Raw genomic sequence first — 23,662 nt, forward strand, 5'->3', positions numbered from 1 at the left:
TTTTTTTTTGTTAAGGGCATGAATTTTAGCTAAAAATTATTTTTGGCATTTGGGCTTCATTAAAAAATGTTGCATCGTTTGGCTTTTACAGGCTATATGTTTCCCTGTACATTCAACTTTAATGTGGTCTATAGTCAAAAATCAGCTGAGAAACTCAGAAAAAGACAGATAAAAAAGTTACAAAATACCTTATCAGACCGAGCTCACTGACAAATTATCAGTTTACTCATTCTGCAGCCAGCAATAGATGACCATAGAATCCTAGAATGGTAGAGTTGGAAGGTCATCGTGTCCAACCCCGTGCTCAATGCAGGATTCATTAAACGATCTCAGACAGATGTCTGTCCAGCCTCTGTTTGAAGACTTCCATTGAAGGAGAACTCACCACTTCTAGTGGCAGCCTGTTCCACTCATTGATCACCCTCACACATTTTGCCATTTTCCACTCATTGACCACTTCTTCCGGCTTCATGTTTTATAGATGTTCTTCCATTGGGAGTCTCTCCGAGGAGAAGAAGAAGAATGTTACCAAAGGTTTGCCCTGGTGGTTTGTCTTCATTGGATGGTTCCTCGTACTGGGAACTAGTGGCGTGTCTGGATTCTTCACGATGCTATACGGCTTACATTACGGCAAGGACAGTTCCATCAAGTGGCTCATTTCAATGGCCATCTCATTTTTCGAGAGTCTCTTCATCACGCAGCCGTTAAAGGTGTGGTGGAAAGTTCATGCTTTGAAGCTACGTACTAGAAGGGGGTAGTTGGTGTCTCCTTGAACATGGTCATATTATGTCTACCCAATATTTTTACAGGTACTTGGGTTTGCAGCATTTTTTGCCCTAGTTTTAAAGAAAGTAGAACCAGAAGATGAAGAAGAAGCCACCATCAACGGCGATCTGTCAACACCAGGTACCAAGAGAACCCCAATAGTATTGTCCTATTGAAGGAAAGGGGATCTGACAAAGCCCATCATAGGGACTTTGTGCGACCTGCATTTGGCCTGAAAAAGTGTGAAAAGGTGAAACTTTTTTTTGCTGTATTTCACTTTTCACACATTTTCGGGTCACATAAAAGTGGTCCATTTCTGTTTTTTTGGGCTGCTCCTTTTGCTGTCATGAGTTACAGCTGGACCACATTAACGATCATTAGATGTCAAGAGTGATAACTTAATCACTAAGGGGCTGACCCTGAGAACCCAGAGCTTCAGAGAACGGGGCTCAAGACCCTGAAAAATGGGCTTTGAGGAGCTCCATCTTGAAAGGAGTGGAATTGCACATGCTCAACATCCGCTCCATTCAGTGTCTGTTGCTCAGCTATTTCCAGCCGTTCTGGGAATCACTAGGACTCCCAGCAGTCATAAGATAAGGGGATGAGTTCAAATTCTGGGAATACCCCTTTAAGTGAAATGTTAGGAGACTTTGTGGATTCCTCAGGGGCAAAGTTTACATTTCATATACAATACTCTGGTTAAACTTTTGCTAGGAAAGTCTAGTGACAAGTTGCCATAAACGCTACCTAGTAAAGCGAAGAAGTGACCACATGTTCGGATCCTTACAAATAATGTAGAGCTTTTACAAGATCTAACTTTCACTTTTTTACTTTAGATGTCAATGAAAGGAAGAAGTTTTACCTATACATTATTGATCTAGATAATTAATATTCCCGCAGGAGATCCAAACTTTTTCCTAGAATCCCACAGAGACAGTAACATATACCAGCCTCCTCCTCCTACCGACGTCTCAAGAATGAAGAATATGTATATAAAGGAGCAAAAGGTGTTTGCTTTAATACGGGAAATATTAGGTAAGCGTCCGCCACGCTCCAGGATGGCCCTAAGTGTCACCTAAGACACTGGTAGAAGATTGCTAGAATTTGGTCTCTGTTCCATCGGAGTCCATATTTTTTTAGGTGGACACAAAAACGTAGTAGACCACTGTCCACATAAAAAGAAAGATAATGATTGAATGGAAATTACAATGCATCGCTTAGCGTAGAGCAGAAGATTAGTGTGAACCTGGCCTTAAGGTCTCCTTACATATCAGACTAATGTCATCTGAAGCCGCCAATATCAAGGGGATCTGCTGACATTTTTGGGTGTGCAGGCCGTCTGATCATCAGGGAAGATGTTGATTGGGCATGTCTGCCAAACGAGCGCTGCTGTGTATGAGAATGATGGCTGTCGGCCAAACGTCTAATGTGTATGGAGACCTTTAGGCTCGTGCAAAATTTTCTGAAAACATGCAAAAACTGAAAATGGAAAAGTGTTTGGTTTCAACAACATTTACACATCTGTTTTTCTCATCCATAAACCGGATAACACACCGACCCATGAACTATTAACGGAACCATTCGCACCTCCCTATATATGAAGGATCTATGTATCTCTTCCTTTGAACTCAATGCTAATTTTGAAAAAATGGATGTGGAAAAAAAGTCGTATATAAAATCAGAAACAGGTGTGTGAATGTAGCTCTATAATGAGACAAAATGAATCCGAATTAATCAGCTTCTGACTTTTGTCTCGCAGCGTACTTGGGATTTCTCTGGATGCTTCTTCTCGTTGCGTACGGCCAGAGAGATCCAAACTCTTACCACCTCAATAAGCACATTGAGAGCAGCTTCACTGATGGACTGGAGAAAGTTTGTAGTTACCAAGATTTCTTTACCTGGGCCAACACCACCTTCCGCAACAATTTATATGGCTCGTTTCCAGGTCGGTAGGATTCATTATTAGAAGGGTTTGGTCTCTTGAAACCATTTTCTTTAGCTGATTTTTATGACAGTGCTGCACATTTCCTGGAGTTTTAGGTTGTTCTCTAAAAGGTGGTCACTTGGGAGGATCATGATTGGATTTAACCTGCATTGTGAGTTAAAGGGATTGTCCAGCCTTAGGGTGACTGCAGACTTGTGACTGCAGAGTTGTGAATCCTCACAGCTTGCGCAGTGTGCATTGTGAGGATTCTCCGGTCCTGGGCGCTTGATTTGCATATATATGGTCACATGCCGACTAAACATACCCGGCTTTGCTCAATGCAAGTATATTGGACACGTCTAGTCTGAATGTGGACGGAAGTATGTAAATCGCATATTTGCGGTGCCATGACTGCCCGGTCCAGATGCTGGGGAATCCTCCTAGGGCGCAGTGGATTCACTAGTGTGTAGTCACATGGACTGACTGCAGACTGACTGCAGACTTGTAGCCTAAGGCCGGACAACCCCTTTAATATGCTCTAAAGGGCATTTAAAAATTCTTTCCAATATCCATCTACTTGTACGTCTTCTTCATGTATACAGTATGATGGAGAAACAGCAAGTACATCCACTATCACCTTCCCAGAGATATGAATGGAGTGTCGTTGCACAAACTTTTAAGCTTATGAATGGAGGTCCGGATATCCGGCCCCGTGTGATAACTTAGAACTTGTAAACATGAACTAATTTTTTTTTTCGCTATAAAACAGGCTTCATAACAGACGGCAACTCAAAACTTGTTGGCAGCGCAAGAATCCGACAAGTTCGAGTCAAGAAGGATTCCTGCCCTGTAGCTCCAGCTCTACAGACCAGCATTGGAGACTGCCGGGCTCCTTATACTCTGGATGCAGAAGACATGGAGCAGTACGGCGAGCGGTGGAATATCTCCGCGATCACCAATGCGTCTGACTCCAACTCTGCGTGGATCTACAGGAGCCAGGCCAAACTGAGAAGTCACCCAACATGGGGTCGAGTGGCCACATACCGCGGAGGAGGCTACGTGGTGGATCTAGGAGGAGATCGAGCTGCTGCGTCTCAGTAAGTTCATGCGCAACTCATCCATCATCTGGCACAAAACTGCGCCACTGCCACATAGTAATCCACCAAATACAGACTGCACCACTGCCACATAGTAATCCACCAAATACAGACTGCACCACTGCCACGTAGTAATCAACCGTATATAGATTGCGCCACTGCCACATAGTAATCCACCAAATACAGACTGCGCCACTGCCACATAGTAATCCACCAAATACAGACTGCACCACTGCCACGTAGTAATCAACCGTATATAGATTGCGCCACTGCCACATAGTAATCCACCAAATACAGACTGCACCACTGCCACATAGTAATCAACCGTATATAGATTGCGCCACTGCCACATAGTAATCCACCAAATACAGACTGCACCACTGCCACATAGTAATCCACCAAATACAGACTGCACCACTGCCACATAGTAATCCACCAAATACAGACTGCACCACTGCCACGTAGTAATCAACCGTATATAGATTGCGCCACTGCCACATAGTAATCCACCAAATACAGACTGCGCCACTGCCACATAGTAATCCACCAAATACAGACTGCACCACTGCCACGTAGTAATCAACCGTATATAGACTGCACCACTGCCACATAGTAATCCACCATATATAGACTGCACCACTGCTACATGGTAATCCACCAAATACAGACTGCATCACTGCCACATAGTAATCCACCAAATACAGACTGCACCACTGCCACATACTAATCGACCATATATAGACTGCACCACTGCCACATAGTAATCTGCCATATATAGACTGCACCACTGCCACATAGTAATCTACCATATATAGACTGCACCACTGTCACATAGTAATCTGCCATATATAGACTGCACCACTGCCACATAGTAATCTACCATATATTGACTGCACCACTGTCACATAGTAATCTGCCATATATAGACTGCACCACTGCCACATACTAATCCATCATATGTAGACTGCACCACTACCACATACTAATGCACTATATGTAGACTGCACCACTGCCACATACTAATCCATCATATATAGACTACACCAATGCCACATACTAATCCACCAAATACAGACTGCATCACTGCCACATATTAATCCACCATATATAGACTGCACCACTGCCACATTCTAATTTATCATATATAGACTGCACCACTGTCACATACTAATTCATCATATATAGACTGCACCACTGCCCGATATTAACCCTTCATGTATAGACTGCACCACTGCCAGATATTAACCCTTTATATAGACTGCACCACTGGCAGATATTAACCCTTCATATATAGACTGCACCAATGCCACATACTAATCCACCAAATACAGACTGCATCACTGCCACATAGTAATCCACCAAATACAGACTGCACCACTGCCATGTAGTAATCAACCGTATATAGATTGCGCCACTGCCACATAGTAATCCACCAAATACAGACTGCGCCACTGCCACATAGTAATCCACCAAATACAGACTGCACCACTGCCACGTAGTAATCAACCGTATATAGACTGCACCACTGCCACATAGTAATCCACCATATATAGACTGCACCACTGCTACATGGTAATCCACCAAATACAGACTGCATCACTGCCACATAGTAATCCACCAAATACAGACTGCACCACTGCCACATACTAATCGACCATATATAGACTGCACCACTGCCACATAGTAATCTGCCATATATAGACTGCACCACTGCCACATAGTAATCTACCATATATAGACTGCACCACTGTCACATAGTAATCTGCCATATATAGACTGCACCACTGCCACATAGTAATCTACCATATATAGACTGCACCACTGTCACATAGTAATCTGCCATATATAGACTGCACCTCTGCCACATACTAATCCATCATATGTAGACTGCACCACTACCACATACTAATGCACTATATGTAGACTGCACCACTGCCACATACTAATCCATCATATATAGACTACACCAATGCCACATACTAATCCACCAAATACAGACTGCATCACTGCCACATATTAATCCACCATATATAGACTGCACCACTGCCACATTCTAATTTATCATATATAGACTGCACCACTGTCACATACTAATTCATCATATATAGACTGCACCACTGCCCGATATTAACCCTTCATGTATAGACTGCACCACTGCCAGATATTAACCCTTTATATAGACTGCACCACTGCCAGATATTAACCCTTCATATATAGACTGCACCACTCCCAGATATTAACCCTTCATATATATACTGCACCACTGCCGCATATTAACCTTTCATATATAGACTGCACCACTGCAGATATTAACCCTTCATATATAGACTGCACTACTGCCACATACTAATTCACCATATATAGACTGCACCACTGCCGCATTTTAACCCTTCATAGACTGCACCACTGCCAAATATTAACCCTTCATATATACACTTCACCACTCCCGCATATTAACCCTTCATATATAGACTGCACTGGATATTAATATTTTAATCCTTATCTCTTGCAGGACTCTGCAGTACCTCTTTGACAATGTCTGGCTAGACACTTACTCCCGGGCAGTCTTTGTGGAGTTCACCATCTACAACGCCAACGTTAACCTCTTCTGCCTCGTCCGGCTGATGTTCGAGACAAATGCGTTAGGTGGGGACTTCAATAATAAATTTGTAAACTATTGATTAGCGATTATGGAAAGTGAATCAGAGCATGGTCTCCTTCTTTTCCTTGTCTTTCAGGCACCTTCCTGACTCGCGCCAATCTGCAGAGCATCCGCTTGTATCCATATACCGATGGCTTACATATCTTTGTTGTGGCGGCTGAAGTTCTATATTTTCTGTTTGTCATTTACTACATGGTGCTACAGGTATTGAAGTCTGGGCATACCATAATTTCTCTTAGTTTCCTTGCATTTTGCTTAGTAGTCTTCTTTTAGGTTAGCAAGAAGTAATGGACGGATGACACGAAGTATGACTGCAGGATCTGACAACACAGGATTTCTTTGTAGTCTGTTACCGTAGCGACATATAGGCTTGCATAGGAGATAAAGGCCTGGTAGAGAATCAATAGCACAAAGAGGAGAGAATGAGAATTTTTGATAAGTACCAGTACATTATAGGTATCATTATGTTGTACACTGATTACAGGTGAAACTTCTGAAGACGCTAAGGTGGGGATATTTTCAGAGTAAATGGAACCTGCTGGAGTTGGCGATAATTCTAATCAGTTGGAGCGCCTTATCCGTCTTTGTGAAAAGAACCATCCTTGGAAACCGAGAAATCAACTACTACCAGGACCACAAGGATGAGTAAGTCAGACATGTCTTCCCTATGATCCATCCTGCACATTACATGAAATGCTTTGTAGAGAAAGTGCGACCGGTGCGCGTTGTTTCCCAGCAGACTAGTCAGCGTGGATTATTTCTTGGCATTAGTGACCAGCGGTTCGGAGAATGTACATTGAACCTGCTCTGTAGCAAGAAAGAAGCGACTTGTTTAATCCAATTTTAACTAGCAAATGAGGCAATAAAGGAAAAAATAGAACAGTGGATTGCAGCAAAAAAGTTTTTCACCCCTAAAATGTATATTCAGGCTCGGACTGGCCCACGGGGGAACAGGGGAATCCTCCGGTAGGCCGCCCCTGTTAAGGAATGATAATATGTAGTGCTATTACACTTGATTCACAATTTGCAGAAAAAGGTGTCATATAATTATTTATTAAATAAGCTAGCCAATTTAATATCACATAGAAGCAAAAGTAAATTTGTGTACTAGAGTCAGGTTATTTTTGCATAGTGGGCCCAAAGAATCAATGTTACTGGTGGGCTTTTGCCAAACCAGTCCGACAGTGATTGTATTAAGCTAGATGTACACTAATGTAGGGGTTTTATAAAAAAAAAAAATCATACTAGAACTGTACATTTTAGTGGCCTGAAAAAACAGGATTTTTGGGTTGCTTACCGTAAAATCTGTTTCTCGGAGCCTTCATTGGGGGACACAGAGACCATGGGTGTACGCTGCTGCCACTAGGAGGCTGACACTATGCGCAAAAAAGGTTAGCTCCTCCTCCGCAGTGTACACCCCACCGACCAGCAGGAAGTTCCTCAGTTAGTGAGAAAGCAGTAGGAGAAGTAACAGAATAGATTGAAAACAGAACAGACAACTCAAACCAACCAACATAATAACAGGAGTTGTAGAACATGGGAGGGTGCTGTGTCCCCCAATGAAGGCTCCGAGAAACAGATTTTACGGTAAGCAACCCAAAAATCCTGTTTTCTCGTTCGCCTTATTGGTGGACACGGAGACCATGGGACGTCCCAAAGCAGTCCCTGGGGTGGGAAAAACAAACTTCCATCAGGCCAGCAGACTCACTACCGCAGCCTGCAGGATCCTTCTACCTAGGCTGGCATCCGCCGAAGCGTAGGTATGGACCTTGTAGAATTTCACAAACGTGTGAACCGATGACCAGGTTGTAGCTTCGCAAAGCTGCAGCACGGAAGCTCTGTGACGTACCGCCTAGGAGGCACCCACTGCCCGGGTAAAGTGCGCTCTAATTCCCGGAGGGACCACTCGTTGTTTGACCCGGTAGGCCTCCAAAATTGCCAATCTGATCCAGCGAGCAATAGTAGCTTTGGAGGCCGGGTGACCTTTCCGCGCCCCATCTGGAATGATGAAGAAAGAATCTGTCTTCCGCAAGAAGTCGTCCTAGTTAGGTAGACATTCATCGCCCTGACCAAGTCCAGCTTGTTCAAGGACTGCTCCCAAGGGTGAGCTGGACCCGGACAAAAGGACGGGAGAACAATGTCCTCATTCAGGTGGAAAGTGAACACCACCTTAGGAAGGAAAGAGGGCGGAGGCCGCAGAACTACTTTGTCCTGGTAGAGTACCAAGAGAGCGGCAAGAGAGGGCCGGATGGAGGTGATGGCTGCCAGAAAGGCTACTTTCCACGAAAGGAGAGAAAGGGAAACATCCCTGAGAGGTTTAAAGGAAGGACCTTGCAGAACCTCGAGAACCAGATTAAGATCCCATGGATCTACGGGCGCTCGGTACGGAGGAACTGTGTGAGCCACACCTTGACGGAAGTTTTTAACCTGAGGATGGGATGCCAACGTAAATGGACAGCGCCAACACTTGACCCTTTAAAGAGCTGAGGGCAAGACCCGCATCCAGCCCCGCTTGAAGGAACGCCAGGTCAGAAGGGAGCGAAAAAACACATGGGCGGAATGTCATTGATCTCGCACCAAGTGAAATAGTTCTTCCAAGAACGGCAATAAATCTTGGAAGACGATGGCTTCCTGGCTCGGATCATGGTATGAATAACTCGATCGGAAAATCCTGATCGTTGCAAAACCTCGGCCTCAACAGCCACGCTGTTAAATTGAGCGGCCGAGAATTGGGGTGGCAAATCGGACCTTGAGACAGCAGATCTGCTCAGTCTGGAAGCTTCCAGAGGGCGTCCGCGAGAAGGTTGGCGATGTCCGCGAACCAATCCCTACTGGGCCAATTCGGGACGAAGAGGAGGACTGAAATTCCTTCCGCCTTGATTTTCTTCAGCAGCCTGGGAAGAAGAGGCAGGGGAGGAAACCGGTAGGGGAGCTCGAACTGGGACCAAGGAATGGCCAGAGCGTCGGCGCCCACCGCGAGAGGATCTCGAGCCCTGGATACAAACTGTGGAACTTTCCTGTTGAGGCGAGAAGCTAGCAGATCTACGTCCGGGGTTCCCCACGACGGCAAGCTGAAGAAATACTTCCGGATGTAGGGACCACTCTCCCGCCGCAAGATCCTCGCAGCTGAGAAATCGGCGGTCCAATTGTCCACGCCGGGAATGTGTACCGCAGATATTGCCGGGACTGAAGCCTCTGCCCAATGAAGAATCTTGGACATTTCTGCCAGGGCTGAGACACTCCGCGTCCCTCCCTGGCGTGTGACATATGCCACCGCCACGGCATTGTCTGTCTGAATCCGGATAGGCAGTCCCCTGAGAAGTCTCTCCCAGTGAACGAGAGACAGATAAATCGCTCGTATCTCGAGGATGTTGAATGGCAGGGCTGACTCCTGAGTTGACCAACGACCCTGAACAGTGTGATTGCGGAACACTGCCCCCCCAGCCGAGGAGGCTGGCATCCGTTGTCACAATCTGCCAGTGAAAGGGGAGGAATGACCGTCCTAGGGAAATGAGAGGAGACGTCAGCCACCAATTGAGGGACTGCTTGACACGGTTTGAAAGATGAAATGGGTGATCCAGGGAAAGGACAGACCTGTTCCACCGGGATAGGATGGCGAGTTGGAGAGGTCTGGAGTGAAATTGGGCAAAGGGGACCGCCTCTGTTGCCGCCACCATCTTTCCCACGACTTTCATGGTCGTCCGGAGAGATGGAAGTCTCATGAGCTGCCGCGATCGTACATCCCGTTGCAGGGAGCCAATTTTCTCTTGAGGGAGAAAAACCCTCGATGGACGAGTGTCGAACAATAGACCCAGAAACACAAGACGTTGTGTCGGGACAAGACAGGACTTCTTTTCGTTGATGAGCCACCCGAAATTGGTCAGGTAAGACTTTGGTGAGCTTGACGAAAGGATGGAGCTTTGATCAGAATGTCATCGAGGTACGGAAAAAGAATGAGACCTCTGATTCTCCACCAGGCCATCAACGCCGCCATGATCTCTGTAAATACTCTGGGTGCGGTGGCAAGACCGAACGGCAGTGCACAAAATTGGTAATGTTCCTGGCGAATCGCAGGAATTTCTGATGCCCGGAGAATATGGAAACATGTAGATAGGCATCTTGAATGTCTATTGAACACATGAACTCCTGCGTCTCCATGGAAGCGATTAACCGAAGAAACTCCATTCGGAAATGACGCAGTCGGGCTCTCCTGTTGAGTAATTTGAGGTCCAAGATGGGGCGAACTGTCCCGCCTTTGTTCGGCACCACGAACAGGTTTGAATAAAACCCTGTGAAACGTTCTGATTCGGGAACGGGCACAATCACCCCAGAACTGAGGAGAGAGGCGATGGATGCAAGAACCCCGGAACTAAGGCTGGATCTTTTGGAGGACGGGACTCGAAGAAGCGATCCCGTGGACGAGAAATGAACTCTATCTTGTACCCTGAAGATACAAGCTCCCTGACCCAAGCGTCCTCTACTGAGGCCAGCCAGGTATCCCTGAAGAAACGGAGTCGACCTCCCAATTGGGAGGGACCCTCGGGAGTTCGTTGACAGTCATGCTGACGTGGACCGTCCAGATCTGGACCTGGAGGGTCTGCCCTTGGAGGAGTGAGATCGCCAGGAGGGAGTGGGTCTGAAGGACACCGTCTTTCTATCCTGGCGTACCTGTGGTCTTTGTTGGTTAGAGAAGTTCTCTGCCATATTGAAGTGGCGGTAAGCCCGAAAGGGCAGAAACTGACGCCTTGGCGGGGGTCTGCGAGGTTTGGACTGAGGGAGGAGAGAACTCGTGCCTCCAGTGGCGTCCTTAATAATCTGGTCCAGCTGGGACCCAAAGAGACGCACTCCCTGAAAAGGCAGATTGGTAAGAGACTTTTTAGAAGACAAGTCTGCCTGCCAAGCCTTGAGCAAAATTGTACGTCGGATTGCCACAACGTTGCTTGACGCCTGAACAGCGCGAGACGCTGCATCCAAGGAAGCAGAAAGCAGATAATCCCCTGCATGGGAAATCTGGTTGGCCAGATCGGTCAATTGCTCTGGTTGGGCCTTATCTAGGATGCCCTTACGGAGATCCTCTGCCCAAGTGGCTATGGCCTTTGCCACCCAAGATGAGGCAAAGACTGGACATAGCGCCGCTGCAGCCGCCGCGAATGCTGACTTTGCCAAGGATTCTATAATTCTATCATTAGAATCCTTTAGTGACGCTACACCTGAAAGCGGGAGAACCGTGTTATTAGAAAGTCTGGACACGGGTGCGTCCACCGATGGGGAAGCAGACCAGTTGTCAGTGAGCTCTTTAGCCAACGGATACAGCACGCCGAGACGCTTCCCTCTTTGAAATTGCCTGGACGGATTTTCTCTTTCCCTGGCAAGGATCTTGCCAAACTCAGAGTGGAAGGCGAATACCCTGGATGGTGTTTCTGCCCGTCTGAACGAAACCTCCTGATCTGAGGATTTCGCAGGGGAGTCAGATATTTCGAAGGTGTGGTTAATCGCAACAATGAGGTTCTGTACCGTAACCTTCATGTCCGCGTCCTGGCCAGAATCCAGCTCTAAAATCCCTTCAGAGGACATATCCGAGAACGCTTCACCTGACTCGGGTGAGGAGGCACGGGAGGGCGACTGCTGGGAAGGACTAGGTGCCGATGAGAGACCAGGAGAGGATTCCAGCCGTGGATCCTGCCTGGGCCTTTCGCGGCATCTGCTAGCTGGCTCAGATGGAACGTCTTGCGACCTGCTGGACCCTGCAGAAGTGTCCAGGAGCAACTTATCAAGAACGGCCAACTAGGGACTGAGACACCCTGGTGAGGTCTGCCACAGATTGTGAAAGGGACGAGGCCCAGCCAGGAATGGGGGGTTTGATTTCACGTGGCGCAGTAGATGGCTCCTGGACGGCATCCTGCTGAACGGGATTGCTGCAGTCCCGGCAGAGGGGAATTTGCGATTGCAAGAGGAGCATGCGAAAAAAACCTGCGGAAGTGCTGGAGGGTTGGGGGACAGCAAGGCAGGGTAGGGTGTCAGTCTGCAGTTGCAGAACTACTCACGGTCCGGTGTCCCCGAAAGATGGCATCTGCTGTAGTCTCCGGCTGTCAGGCTGCAAAGATGGCGGCAGCCTGATGTGAGGAATCAAAAAGCGCGGTCTCTGTGTAAGAAGAAAGGCGGAGCTAGCCGCCTGCACCAGAGGGAAGAACCGCCTCCTCCCCAGCCACAAGACTAGAGAGGCGGTGGGAGGGCTTAGGAACGGGTGGGAGCGCAGCCGGCCTATGATAATGAACAGGGGGCGTGGCCGCGACGGGCGCGAAGGCCCAAACTGAAGCCGGGGACTAAATTTGAAACGGCGGCCGCCTGTCAGCACGGGGCAGCGCGGAAGAACTGCGGCGCAGCCGCGTCCGCCCCTAAAGGAGACGCCGCCATAGCCCTGCTCCCAGACGCAACCCTCACAAGAATACCGGCAGTGGGGTGAAGAAGGCCCGCACCGCCGCCGGGGCCAAAAAGGGATGCGGCGACCGTCGGACGGCGCGAGCAGTGCGAGAATCTGCGGCACTACCTTGGCGCCGCTCCCGGGTCATCTTGTGGCTTTATGTTCCGGTGCTCCAATAAAGGTACCTTCTGTATCCCACGCTGTCTGCTCATCTTCTACGTATTCGTGCCTCGTCCAACCGACAGGCTCTGGTGGGCGAGTGGGTGGGAGGCGGGGGGCAAGGACCATCTGTTTTCGCTGGCACGACACCTGTGCTGAGCCTGTGGTCCGCCCGGAGAACTAAGAGGATACGGGGTGGCAGTACACGCCGTACTCATAGTCTCTTTGTGGGAGTACAGTTGTGACTCTTCACACTGTATCCCTCCTGGAACCTAAAAAGGAACGACGCACATCGAGGTAGATATGGGTCTAATGAAAGACCCGTGTCCACCTCCTTCTGACACTAAGCTAAACTGAGGAACTTCCTGCCGGTCGGTGGGGTGTACACTGCGGAGGAGGAGCTAACCTTTTTTGTGCATAGTGTCAGCCTCCTAGTAGCAGCAGCATACACCCATGGTCTCTGTGTCCCCCAATAAGGCGAACGAGAAAATAACTTTTAGCTCAAATGCAAATGAGAAAGCTTTGGTGCACCCTCGGTGTGGCCAAGGTTAGGGTTAGGCAATTCTTACTTGCCCGGAGCGAGCGCTGCCTGAACTCAGCTCTTGTGTTTGTGCAAGCGCACTGACACTGCATGTGTCCTGAAGGAGGAGAGAGGAGTTAGTCGCTGCCAAAAGATATGGTCTCTTTCACAATACTGTAGTATTGCAGTGTATCAGGGGATCACAGGTTCAAGTCCCCTAAGGGAACTTTTTTAAAAATGAAAAAAAAAAGCATTAAAAAGTATTGAGAAAAAATAAAACAACCACCCAAAAAATAATAATAAATAAAAAGTGGTCAAAATATGTACCCACAAATATTCCCAGAAAAAATATGTTTTTTTCCCTTTTTACTCATTTAGTATACAAAGCAAACTTTCCCCTCTTGACTAATAACTTTCTTGCTTTTATTGCACCTATTATTATCCTACTGGACATGTAATAAAATATTACAATTGTTTTCATTTTGTGCCCTTTTCTTCTAGGTTTGTAAGCTTTAATGAAACCGCAGCCGCCGATGCCGCCTTGGGCTACCTCATTGCCTTCCTCGTACTGCTGTCGACCATTAAACTCTGGCATCTCCTGAGACTGAACCCGAAACTGAACATGATCACGGCGACCCTGCGCAGAGCCTGGGGGGACATCTCGGGATTTATTACCGTCATTGCTGTAATGTTTCTGGCCTACTCCATTGCTGTGAGTACTTCCGTCACCTTTTGATTTAGCCTTGTCTTCATACCTTCTATTTAAAGGGGTGGGGGTTCAAATAATAAATATTAACCCCTTGAAGATGCAGCCTTTTTCTTTTTGCTACTTTAATTTTTCTTCCTTTTCCTCCAAGAGTCAGGTTTAGGCTATGTGCACACGCTGCGGATTCACCAGCGGATTTTTCCATGCGGATCCGCAGGTAAAACTGCAGGTAAATTGACGTGCGGTTTTACCTGCGGATTGGCCAGCGGTTTTCCCCTGCGGTTTGACACCTGGACAATTGAATAGGTGGCAAACCGCAGCGGAATTTGCAGAAAGAATTGACATGTCAGTTCTTTCTGCGGATTTAAAACCGCAGCTTTTCCGCAGTGAAAAAACTGCAGCATGTGCACTGCGGATTGTAAATCCCATAGACTTACATGGTACTGTACACTGTCTGCGGAACTGCTGCGGATCCGCAGAAGCCAAATCCAAAGCGGATCTGCAGCGTGTGCATATACCCTTAGGTGAAATGTTAAAAAAAAAAAAAACTGCAATTCTACCATGGTTTTTTGGCCTTCAGTTTTTACAGCGTGCATTTTCTGGGTCATTTTTTACCATATATAAGGTTTTTCCACTAATACATTTATATTTACCATAGATAGTAAAACTCATATAAAGGTTTTTTTTAGGTTAAAAAACTAATTTACCAGTCTGCAGTTTGTTTAAAAAACCAAAAGCAAACTTAGCAATACTTATCCTTCCTGGGTCCAGTGCTGAGTCTCGACTGCTGCTCCTGGTGTCTGTTATTTGTCTGCAGCGATGAAGTCACATTGACAGCGCTGCAGCCAATCAGTAAGCTCAGAGCCTCAGGACGCCAACTCAAGCTTAGTGACTTACTGCAGCGCTGTCAATGTGAGTTCAGCAATGCAGACAGTAACAGATCCTGTTGCAGCAGCAGAAACTCAGCACTGGACCCAGGGAGGGTGATTAAGGAACCATTTGTTTTTCTCTACATTTTGATGACTATTCTCAGACTGTGACTATACGAGATTAGGGACTGGGGCCCTAACTATCCCTATTTCCAAAGGTACCTCTAAAGGTGAGGAGGTTTTGGCCACTAGCCTTACTGTTCTCCTGTTATACCCTGTGTTATACTCTAAGCTGTCCACTCCCCCAGGAGGCCTGGGACAGAACTGCTAGTGAATAAACATGTAATACAGACAGGGATAACAGAAAGCAACTTACATACAAAAACACTCACCAAGGGTAGAGAGGAATAAAGGGAAGGATAGTAATGTACCAACCAAATGGGAAAAGGACAATGAGGAAAGAATACACTCAAAAACAGCAAACCACAATCTCCAGCAGCAACAACGATCTCCAACTTCAGCACACTGGGAAGTAAACTTTCACTGGCGAGGAAGAGAAGATCTGGACAGATTTTATAGGGAGAGGAAATGACCAGGTCAGGAGCAGCTGTGAGATGGAGCTGCATGATCCTAACCAGCATAGAAAGGGTTGTTAACCTCTTCAGCACCAAAGGAAGCAAAAGCCATTTAATATAGGGAACTGGCTAAATGGAAGACCTGCGATTCACAGTATGTAAAGATTTCCTAACCCCAGATCTCCCAGGAGGACGTGACACACTCGTTACAACTTTTGCTTCCATGCAGATTTCCCCTTTTACATTGCAGTAGAGGGTCTGCCCTCCGTCCATCACTGCTATTACCACAATTATACAGTGAAGTAACTGTTCTAAAAGCTCTGTATATGTGGAAAATGATGAGAAATCCCTATAATTTTCCCTCTCGCAGTGTAACTTGATATTTGGATGGAAGCTGAATTCTTACAAGACCGTGTTCGACTCAGCCAAGACCATGGTCAGCCTTCAGCTGGGAATCTTCAACTACGAGGAGGTATGATGAGGATCCGGCCGGTGGGCATGAACGTAGCGCGCTGAACAGCAGAAATATATTGATAATGTAACTGGTCCAGGATTATTAGAGGCCGGCAGCGTCCGACATTTTATGGTCTGAATATGGACTGGCCACCCGTGGGTCTCCAAATCTGGACAGACGGGTCTCAGACCGCCAGTGTCAGACGTTTCAAGCTCAGTCTGCGCTTCCATGCAGAAGAAGCTCCTGCTGATTATATGATGTTTGTCCATTCGTAGGTGCTGGATTATAATCCCATTTTGGGCTCTTTCCTGGTTGGATCGTGTATTATTTTTATGACTTTCGTGGTTCTGAATCTCTTCATTTCGGTGATACTGGTGGCATTCAGTGAAGAACAAAAGAACCACCAGGTAAGTGATTGTAGACTGGGATTACACGAGGGACCACCATGGCAGAGTGGATACGTACATATATGTGATATCATACATGACGTGCGGACACTTGGGGAACTGTATTAATGAGTAAGGCCGAATTCAGACCTCCGAAGTCACGGTCCAAGGACGAACCATGATTTATGGACTGGCTGCGGGTCGCCCGACCTAAATTGCACAGCTCCATTGGCATAAGAGGCGTCATCTTAAGGTCAGTAGACTCGTCAATGCATACTTGGACTGTGATACACAGACGTCTGAATTCAGGCTTATACCTGGACTGAAAGTACAGGATGGGGAAGGCATGACAAAATACACCAGGGACAGACGCCGTGCAGCCCACCCCATAAAATTTGTGCTAACAGACTCCCTACAAGTGCACAGCCTTCACATAACTCTGATCAGGACATTGTTGACTGTCCAATCTATGGATCTCGTCCCCCCATCAATGTGAAATCCTGCCATCTGTAATTAACATGGCGGACCTCGCTCTCTTACTATTATCTGTAGGATCATCCTTTGCGTTTGTAAAGAAATGCATCTTTTCTTACAGGCATCAGAAGAGGAGGAAATTGTTGATCTGATGTTGATGAAAATTTGCAGCTTCCTTGGATTACGGCATAAGAAGGAGAATGGGGGGACGAGTGACGATTATCAGGAGAACTGATAATGGGATGGGTGCAGATTATCAGGAGAATTGATAATGGGGGACAAATGCAGATTATCAGTAGAACTGATAATGGGGGGGGACGAGTGCCGATTATCAAGAGAAATAATAATGGGGGACGAGTGCAGATTATCAGGAGAAATAATAATGGGGACGAGTGCAGATTATCAGGAGAAATAATAATGAGGGGACAAGTGTAGATTATCAGAAGAAATAATTCCATAAACATCATTTAGATAGGTGATAGATGTATGACCCATTTCTGGGACCTTCAGTGATCACTTGAATGGAGGTCCCGTGTGTTTGGGATTTTGGGGCCCCGATTTTAGTAATCAATGAAGGTCCTGGGATTTGGATCCACACATGATAGGTGAAAATCATTGTTTGTGAAACTAAGTAATACCCAGATGAATAGAGCGTAGTGTGCCCCATTAATATTTCCCATGTGAGATATGTTATCATAAGACTATGTGCACATTAATAATGTCTACTAACAATGCAGATAATACACCAGTATATACATATAGTATAAGACACAATATACACTGATCAAATATGAAGCATTTCATATAGGGCCTCATTCAGACGTCAGTGAGTTTTTCTCATTCATACCATTTTTTTTGCGTGAGTCATCAGAGTATTAGAGTTTCATCAGTGTTTGGTCCGTGTGTCAGTTTTTATCATCAGTAAAGAAGTGAACTACAAAGTTTCTCCTATTTATGGCAATGTGAGTCATGGATGGCGCATGGACGATGTAGGCGGTGGCCACAGACAAGTCCTCCTTTCCCTTCCGGACTGATTTTCCTCTAGGTTTGCATTGTGCCTTTGTCACTAATGGTGTAATGAGACGATACCTGACGGCTATTTGGGTTGCACAGGTTGTCCAGCTCCTCCATGATGGCACATCCATATGAGCCATCACAAGAAGGTTTGTTGTGTCTCTGCACTGTCAGGATACAGGTCGTTACATAAGGAGAGCCAGAGAGAGTAGAAGGACATTGAACTGGCCGTGGGAATCACCAGAGCCCTGCAAAATGACCTTGGACAGCAGCTGGGGAGGCCCTTTTGTGACCAAACCTTCAGACACAGACTCCGTGAGGGCAAGAAGATCTGGAAGATCTCCAGGACACCATCCACTGTCCCATCAGGAGCATTACCGGGATATTGTCACTAGTGCAACCAGGCACATCGGGGCCTTACACATCATGGGGTCATGGTATAAGTTGCCCTGGTGAAATTCATCCAAATTGGATCCTGCTGTGATTTTAACGTTTTATTTTAATTTTGGGGGGTGAGAGTCCGGCTCTCAGTTGGTTGATGATTTTGGTTTCCATTGACCTTCGATACATCATTTTACAGTGTCATGTAAAAGTTTGGGCACCCCTGGTGAAAATAACTGTTATTGTGAACAGTTAAGCATGTTAACGATGAAATGATCTCTAAAAAGGCCTAAAGTTACAGATGACACATTTCTCTTGTATTTTAGTAAAAAAAAAAAAAATTTCATTTTTTACATTTTAAAAATTACAAAAGTTTGGGCACCCAGCATGGGTAGCACCCCCTTTTACAAGTATCACAGCTTGTAAACACTTTTTGTAGCCAGATAAGAGTTTTTCAATTCTTGATTTTCATCCATTCTTCCTTGGACAATTCTTCCAGTTCTGTGAGATTCCTGGGGCTTCTTCCATCCTCTGCTATTTTGAGGTTTAGCCACAGATTTTCAATTATGTTCAGATCAGGGGACTGTGAGGGCCATTGTAAAACCTTCAGCTTGCACCTTTTGAGGTAGTTTATAGTGGATTTTCACGTGTTGTTAGGATCATTATCCATTTGTAGACCTCATCATCTTTTCAACTTCAGCTTTCTTACAGATGGAGTTAAGTTTGCACCAAGTATTTGTTCACATTTCATTGAATCCATTCTTCCCTCTACTCATGAAATATTCCCCGTGCCATTGGCTGCAACACAACCCCAAAGCATGATAGATCCACCCCCATGCTTAGGGGTTCGTGAGATGTTCCTTTCCTGAAATTCTGTGCCCTTTTTTCTCCACACATACCTTTGATCATTGAGTTGCCACATTAAATTGGACAGGCTGGCCTCATCACCATCCCAAATCGTCAGAACATCATTGATGTAGCGAAACCAGCCCATAACTAGGTCTGTGGCATGTGCTCCGTCACCCTGGAAAATCTGCCTCTCCCAGAAGCCAAGAAACAGATTTGCGTATGACAGCAAACATGCAGCGCCCATTGTGGTCCCTTGAATTTGCAAATAAAACTTATCTTGAAACACAAAATAGTTATGCGTTAAAACAAGCTCAAGCAAATCAAGAATGAAATTAGAAAAATGGCCATCCAAGTTTGCCGTCTCAAGGAAGAAGCTGGCCGCCCTGAGGCCATCCGAATTACGAATTGAGATATAAGGAGATTCGATGTCAATAGTGACGAGCATCATGCCATCTTCTAGAAAGACACCATCAACCTTGGTCAGCACGTCGGTCGTGTCTCTGACATAGGAGGGGAGTGTTTCCACCAAAGGTTTCAAATAGTGGTCAAAGCCTTCCTATGCCAGAGACAATGGATCGACCGGGAGGGTTTACAGTGTCTTTGGGCACCTTCGGTAAAAGGTGGCAATTTTTGGAAATTTGAGCAATAATCCGTCCAAGACCTTCTTTGGGACATTTCCTGGGACGCCCTCACACCCAGGGCTGTGGGGTACTCGGTACCGGGCCCGATGAGCTTCAGTGGGAGATGTCACGGCAGCTGGGACCTGGCCCGTGGCTCTGGGCGCCCATTGTAAAAAGGGGGAATGTTCAGTGTGCTTATGATGATTAGAATGAATGAGTCGTGACGCCACCTGTGGTGTTCGGCAATGAAGGTGTTAAGCCGATGCTGCAGACAGATCCTCTGGGACAGATGGTGTGGTGCAGCAATGATGTTATAGCCCTCCAGAGGCAGGGCTGTAGTCCCAGGGCAGTGAGATGAAGTGACACGTAGATGGTGTAGTGCCAGGCAGGTTGATGCAGGAATAAGTGGAGGACACCAGGGCATATAGTTCCAAAGCTTTACTCACAGTCTGTTGTGGCACAAGAGCCCGCATACGTGCCGTGTCCTCCGGGTCAGGAGCTCAGCCAACCTCCAGGCAAGATGAAGTACTCCTTTCCAACACTCCGCCAACATACACTCACTGGCCACTTTATTAGGTACACCTGTCCAACTGTGTGTTAAGACTTAATTTCTAATCTGCCAATCACATGGCGGCAACTCAGTGCATTTAGGCATGTAGACATGGTCAAGACAATCTCCTGCAGTTCAAACCGAGCATCAGTATGGGGAAGAAAGGTGATTTGAGTGCCTTTGAACGTGGCATGATTGTTGGTGCCAGAAGGGCTGGTCTGAGTATTTCAGAAACTGCTGATCTACTGGGATTTTCACGCACAACCATCTCTAGGGTTTACAGAGAATGGTCCGAAAAAGAAAAAAAATCCAGTGAGCGGCAGTTCTGTGGCCGGAAATGCCTTGTTGATGCCAGAGGTCAGAGGAGAATGGGCAGACTGGTTCGAGCTGATAGAAAGGCAACAGTGACTCAAATTGCCACCCGTTACAACCAAGGTAGGCAGAAGAGCATCTCTGAACGCACAGTGCGTCGAACTTTGAGGCAGATGGGCTACAGCAGCAGAAGACCACACCGGGTACCACTCCTCTCAGCTAAGAACAGGAAACTGAGGCTACAATTTGCACAAGCTCATCGAAATTGGACAGTAGAAGATTGGAAAAACGTTGCCTGGTCTGATGAGTCTCGATTTCTGCTGCGACATTCGGATGGTAGGGTCAGAATTTGGCGTAAACAACATGAAAGCATGGATCCATCCTGCCTTGTATCAACGGTTCAGGCTGGTGGTGGTGGTGTCATGGTGTGGGGAATTTTTTCTTGGCACTCTTTGGGCCCCTTGGTACCAATTGAGCATCGTTGCAACGCCACAGCCTACCTGAGTATTGTTGCTGACCATGTCCATCCCTTTATGACCACAATGTACCCAACATCTGATGGCTACTTTCAGCAGGATAATGCGCCATGTCATAAAGCTCGAATCATCTCAGATTGGTTTCTTGAACATGACAATGAGTTCACTGTACTCAAATGGCCTCCTCAGTCACCAGATCTCAATCCAATAGAGCATCTTTGGGATGTGGTGGAACGGGAGATTCGCATCAGGGATGTGCAGCCGACAAATCTGCGCCAACTGTGTGATGCCATCATGTCAATATGGTCCAAAATCTCTGAGGAATGCTTCCAGCACCTTGTTGAATCTCTGCCACGAAGAATTGAGGCAGTTCTGAAGGCAAAAGGGGGTCCAACCCGTTACTAGCATGGTGTACCTAATAAAGTGGCCAGTGAGTGTATGTGCCTTTTCTGAACGTCTCCCTCTTAGCGCCTTTAGTGAAGTACTCACAGTACTGAGTTACACTGGAGTTCCTCCTATCAGATGTTCCTATGAACTCTACTTGTACGGCAGACAGCTGTAGCCTGCTTCGGGGACTCCTTGCTACCTAGTCCCGGCTCACTATCATTACTGTTGTGCCCCCAAGTCTGATGTGGGAATAAAGTGGTGACAACTTCTATTCCTCCGGTGTCTGCTGCAGGACCATTAGTATCCATACAACCTCGGGGACCGGACCCCGGCCTTGCGCTTAGAACCCGTGAAGGGTTCTCCTCTAACCCTAATCCGCAGTTCTCTTCTTCTCCTCACGTTCTCCTTTCTTTCTTATGGAGAGTCAGGCTTTCTATCAATGTCTCTTTCCTGTGCCAGCGGACCCAGGTCACTGAGGTCAGCTGCAGCACTTCCTTCATCCATCCCACTCATGGGATCTTCACACTTCCTCTGACTCTGTCAGACTGACCAAATCCTCAACTCTTCCTGCTCTTTTGATGCAAACTAAACTCCACCCGCCTCCCAGCACGCTTCGTGTTCCAAGCAGGGAGCCACCAAAGGGTACTTTGCTACACTACTATGTTGTGTGGAATGCAGGTGTTGGAGCGTGGTCAGGTGTCTCCACCTTACCTGAATGGTGGGGTACCACACCTCAGGGGGAGGTGCAGTACCTCTGTGGCAACTGAACCCTCAGGGGCGCCACATACCCAACTTGTGGGCATTAAACAAAATCCTCTCAAGTTTAGCAGCAAAAAGTTGTGTGGGGTTCTGATGCAATAGCTGATAAGTGGCCTTATTTTTCAACTGACTAAATGCCTCTTTTTCATATTTCTCAATCAGCCAGATCACGATGTTCCCTTTCTTGTCTGCTGCTTTTATAAATACGGTATCTAATGACTAACTTTCTCAGAGTGACGACGCAGGAGAGGTTTTCTTCTGCTGACTCTTCCATGAAGGCCATATTTGTCCATGTGTGACAATATTTATTTTTTTTGCCTAAAATACAAAGGAAATGTGTCATGTTTAACTTTAGCCCTTTTAGAGATAATTTAATCTTCAACTTGCTGAACTGTTCACAATAACAGTATTTTTGACCAGGGGTGTCCAAGCTTTTACATGCCACTGTATATATACAGAATACATATCACACACACAGAAAAGTTTCTTATTAGTGATAAGCGAGCATGCTCGCCTCTATTCGGTACTCGCCTGAGCATCTCACTGCTCGAGATGCTCGGCGCTCGCCAAGTATTTCCGAGGTAGCTGGGCGGGAGCTCATGTCCCTGCCCTGCATGTTTGGTGCTCTTTGGAGAGCCAATGAACATGCAGGGATTGTCTGTCACACACTTTAATGCCGCAGCTATGTTGGTTGTGGCATTACAGTGATTGGCTCGCCGCACAGCGTCATGAGGTCTATATCAGACCTGGCACCGCCATGCTCGTCACAGTATGCTTCGGAATCAGGCAGTGTAGGGAGCTAGGGAGAGATTTTCTTGTGTCTTAGTTAGTGTAGGTATACCACAATATATTATACACATATCCATCTCAACTAACAGTCCTTCTGAGGACTAATGCAGCTGCATAGATATCAGTGCTAGGCAGGCAGGCAGTGTATGTGGCAGCCTGCAGTGCATATAGCAAGAGGGTCCATTCCAATTCTGTCTGCTGCTGCTTTTACAGATAGTTCTAGACATAGCCCCTGGTATCAGCGGCCAGGACTAATTTTTTTGGATCTTAATCCTGATTATTGGCTTAAAAAGCAATCAAGAGAACACCGTTTTTCTGCTCCATTTGCTTGTTGGCACTGCAGAATACAGCCAGATCCTTTCCATATTACAGCGCTAAAAATCCATCTACTGAAAACTGTGGGCTAAAAAGTGCGCTCAAAATTCTGCCATTTCTGGCCTCAATTTAAATGTTGTTGCAGTGTGTTAGCGAAGTTATTGACACCAGTTTGCTGGTTAAAAATTGTTACCTACA

General features: G+C 46.5%; 1 protein-coding gene across 1 annotated transcript in view; it reads left to right on the forward strand.

Moving 5' to 3' along the window:
- The window catches only part of LOC141096002 (polycystin-1-like protein 2), a 117,335-nt gene extending 99,372 nt beyond the window's left edge, over window positions 1-17,963 (forward strand). Inside the window, exons 38-49 of the mRNA XM_073582337.1 lie at window positions 482-710; window positions 810-906; window positions 1,666-1,800; window positions 2,525-2,710; window positions 3,459-3,786; window positions 6,299-6,432; window positions 6,525-6,652; window positions 6,933-7,093; window positions 14,050-14,260; window positions 16,069-16,170; window positions 16,428-16,559; window positions 17,134-17,963. Coding sequence (XP_073438438.1) covers window positions 482-710; window positions 810-906; window positions 1,666-1,800; window positions 2,525-2,710; window positions 3,459-3,786; window positions 6,299-6,432; window positions 6,525-6,652; window positions 6,933-7,093; window positions 14,050-14,260; window positions 16,069-16,170; window positions 16,428-16,559; window positions 17,134-17,247 — 1,957 coding nt within the window. The 3' untranslated portion in view covers window positions 17,248-17,963. The remainder of the gene's footprint in view (window positions 1-481; window positions 711-809; window positions 907-1,665; window positions 1,801-2,524; window positions 2,711-3,458; window positions 3,787-6,298; window positions 6,433-6,524; window positions 6,653-6,932; window positions 7,094-14,049; window positions 14,261-16,068; window positions 16,171-16,427; window positions 16,560-17,133) is intronic.
- Window positions 17,964-23,662: the final 5,699 nt, after the last annotated feature.

This window comes from Dendrobates tinctorius, unplaced genomic scaffold, assembly GCF_039654945.1.
Source record: "Dendrobates tinctorius isolate UK_male_01 unplaced genomic scaffold, ASM3965494v1 ptg000009l, whole genome shotgun sequence".
Lineage (NCBI taxonomy): Eukaryota > Metazoa > Chordata > Amphibia > Anura > Dendrobatidae > Dendrobates > Dendrobates tinctorius.